The sequence below is a fragment of the Sphaeroforma arctica genome (genome assembly GCF_001186125.1).
Source record: "Sphaeroforma arctica JP610 unplaced genomic scaffold supercont1.96, whole genome shotgun sequence".
Classification (NCBI taxonomy): Eukaryota; class Ichthyosporea; order Ichthyophonida; genus Sphaeroforma; species Sphaeroforma arctica.
Window position 1 is genome coordinate 117,779 of NW_014040462.1, and position 2,012 is coordinate 119,790.

The window sequence follows — 2,012 nt, forward strand, 5'->3', positions numbered from 1 at the left end:
GTGTCAATGAATATATATATATGTGTGTGTGTGTGTGTACTTTTGTGTGTATGTGTTGCATATGTTTTTGTGTGGTTGAATGTGGGTGTGCTTATGTATTTTGTATATTTGTTTGTGTAGTGTTTGTATGTATACGTATTATTTTATACATGGATATATATATATATATATATATATATATATTTATTTATTTATATATTTATATGTGTGTGTGCGTGTGTGTGTTTGTGTTTGTGTTATGTGTGTGTATGCATGCATGCATCTAAACTAAAACTTTTCGTTTGTGTTTGTAGACTTCTCTATACATTCATATATCTTTCCTGAGTAGACATAGAATTCCTTCCTCTTCATACAAAGAAACACATACTAAAAACCTCATCTTCTCTATTTCTACTCATACCACTCACCAACAATTCCCACACGGTCTACCTACCCTGCAGACTATCATTACAGCCGGTACAGGCACTCGCAAACCACAGAACGAAGACACTGTGGTTGTGCACTACGACGGCACTCTGGCCGATGGCTCGTTTGTGGACAGCAGCAGGAAACGGAACCAGAAGTTCAGTTTCATAGTGGGTGAGGGAAAGGTGATACAGGGTATGTACCCCCCGTGCGTGTTTTGGTTATGGATGGTGTGTTGCTTATACTTACCTGCTGGGGATGATGTATTGTTTATACTAACCTGCTTTGGGTGGTTTATTCTTTTTACTATCTTGCTATGGAGTTGGGTGAGAAGGCGCCGCTCAGTCTCCAACCTGTACCTGATACAGTACAATATATTATGTCTGTATATGTACTAAATCTAAGTGTGGACATGCGCACAAAACCCCAATTATCTTAAGATACTCGTCCAGGGTTCCGCTCATATGTCCCTCACTACACCTGCATCCCCCCCAGGCTGGGAGTTGGGTGTACCTACTATGAAGCTGGGCGAGAAGGCGTTGTTCACCCTCCAACCCGAGTACGCCTATGGCGACACGTCTCCGTCAGAGAACATTCCCATTAACTCTGTGGTCAAGTTTGAGATCGAGCTGTTCGAGTGGGTAAGGATGTGTGGCCGCACCAACTGTTCTATAGGGCCCCTGTCACCTCACATGTACAATGGGTCTGCAAATGGGTCTAGTTAACTAGTGTTAAACGGTGTGAAACGCTCTGTTTGTGGGGGATTACCTACGTGTGTTGTTCTGGATGTGTATCGTTGGAGAGGGACTAGGTGCGTGCGCGTCTCCTGCGGGTACTTTATAGTCAAGGCTCGTATTTGTATCTGCATGCACAAGATGGTGACAGGATTTGAACAGCGCAGCCTTTAACGTTGCAGACACCTCAGCACTCTCTCCTAGGCTGAGGCTGACCTTGTGCGAACGTGTAATCTACCTACCGAAAATGTTTGTCACTGTCACATCTATACCTGTGTGCTAATAGCAACATAAGACCTTTCACCAGTAGGCTGCACGTGCCACTAGCATCCAACCGGGCGTATTTGGCATTGAGACGGTTCGCTGTAGTACACATTCTCATCCCCTATGTTTTGTGATACCAACCCATAGCTTACCTTTATCCTTCTGATCGCCCTGGTTATGCCCTGTAGTTTCAAGGAGAGAATCTAGCGGGGAAGAAGAATAACAAAGGTGTTATGTACAAGGACATCTCCAAGGGTGGTGGCTACCTCAAGCCAAAGGATGGCGAGAGTGCTATGATCTCGTTCAAAGGAGTACTCGATACGGACGATGGAGAGGTCACAGTTGTGGATGTGAAGAACAAGTCTGTTGTGGTGGGAGGTGTGTTTACTGAATATATATATATATGTGGGTGTGGGTGTATGTGTGTGAGAGAGCTTAAAGAAAAACATATATCAATATGCATGTTTGTGTTTTTCGTTGAATATTCTGAAAGCATACCGTGGGTGAATTATACTTTGCGTACTTTGAATCTATATATATATATATATATATATACTAATATATATATATATATACAGTAAACTAGTACGTTATTTATTATTATTATTA

The 2,012-nt window shown here is 42.2% G+C and overlaps 1 protein-coding gene across 1 annotated transcript in view; it reads left to right on the plus strand.

Annotated features, from left to right (window-relative positions):
- SARC_02207 (hypothetical protein) overlaps nucleotides 1–2,012 on the plus strand; it is an 8,563-nt gene that overhangs the window by 1,163 nt on the left and 5,388 nt on the right. Inside the window, exons 2-4 of the mRNA XM_014304061.1 lie at nucleotides 441–600; nucleotides 901–1,046; nucleotides 1,592–1,781. Of these exons, the coding sequence (XP_014159536.1) occupies nucleotides 441–600; nucleotides 901–1,046; nucleotides 1,592–1,781 (496 nt within the window). The remainder of the gene's footprint in view (nucleotides 1–440; nucleotides 601–900; nucleotides 1,047–1,591; nucleotides 1,782–2,012) is intronic.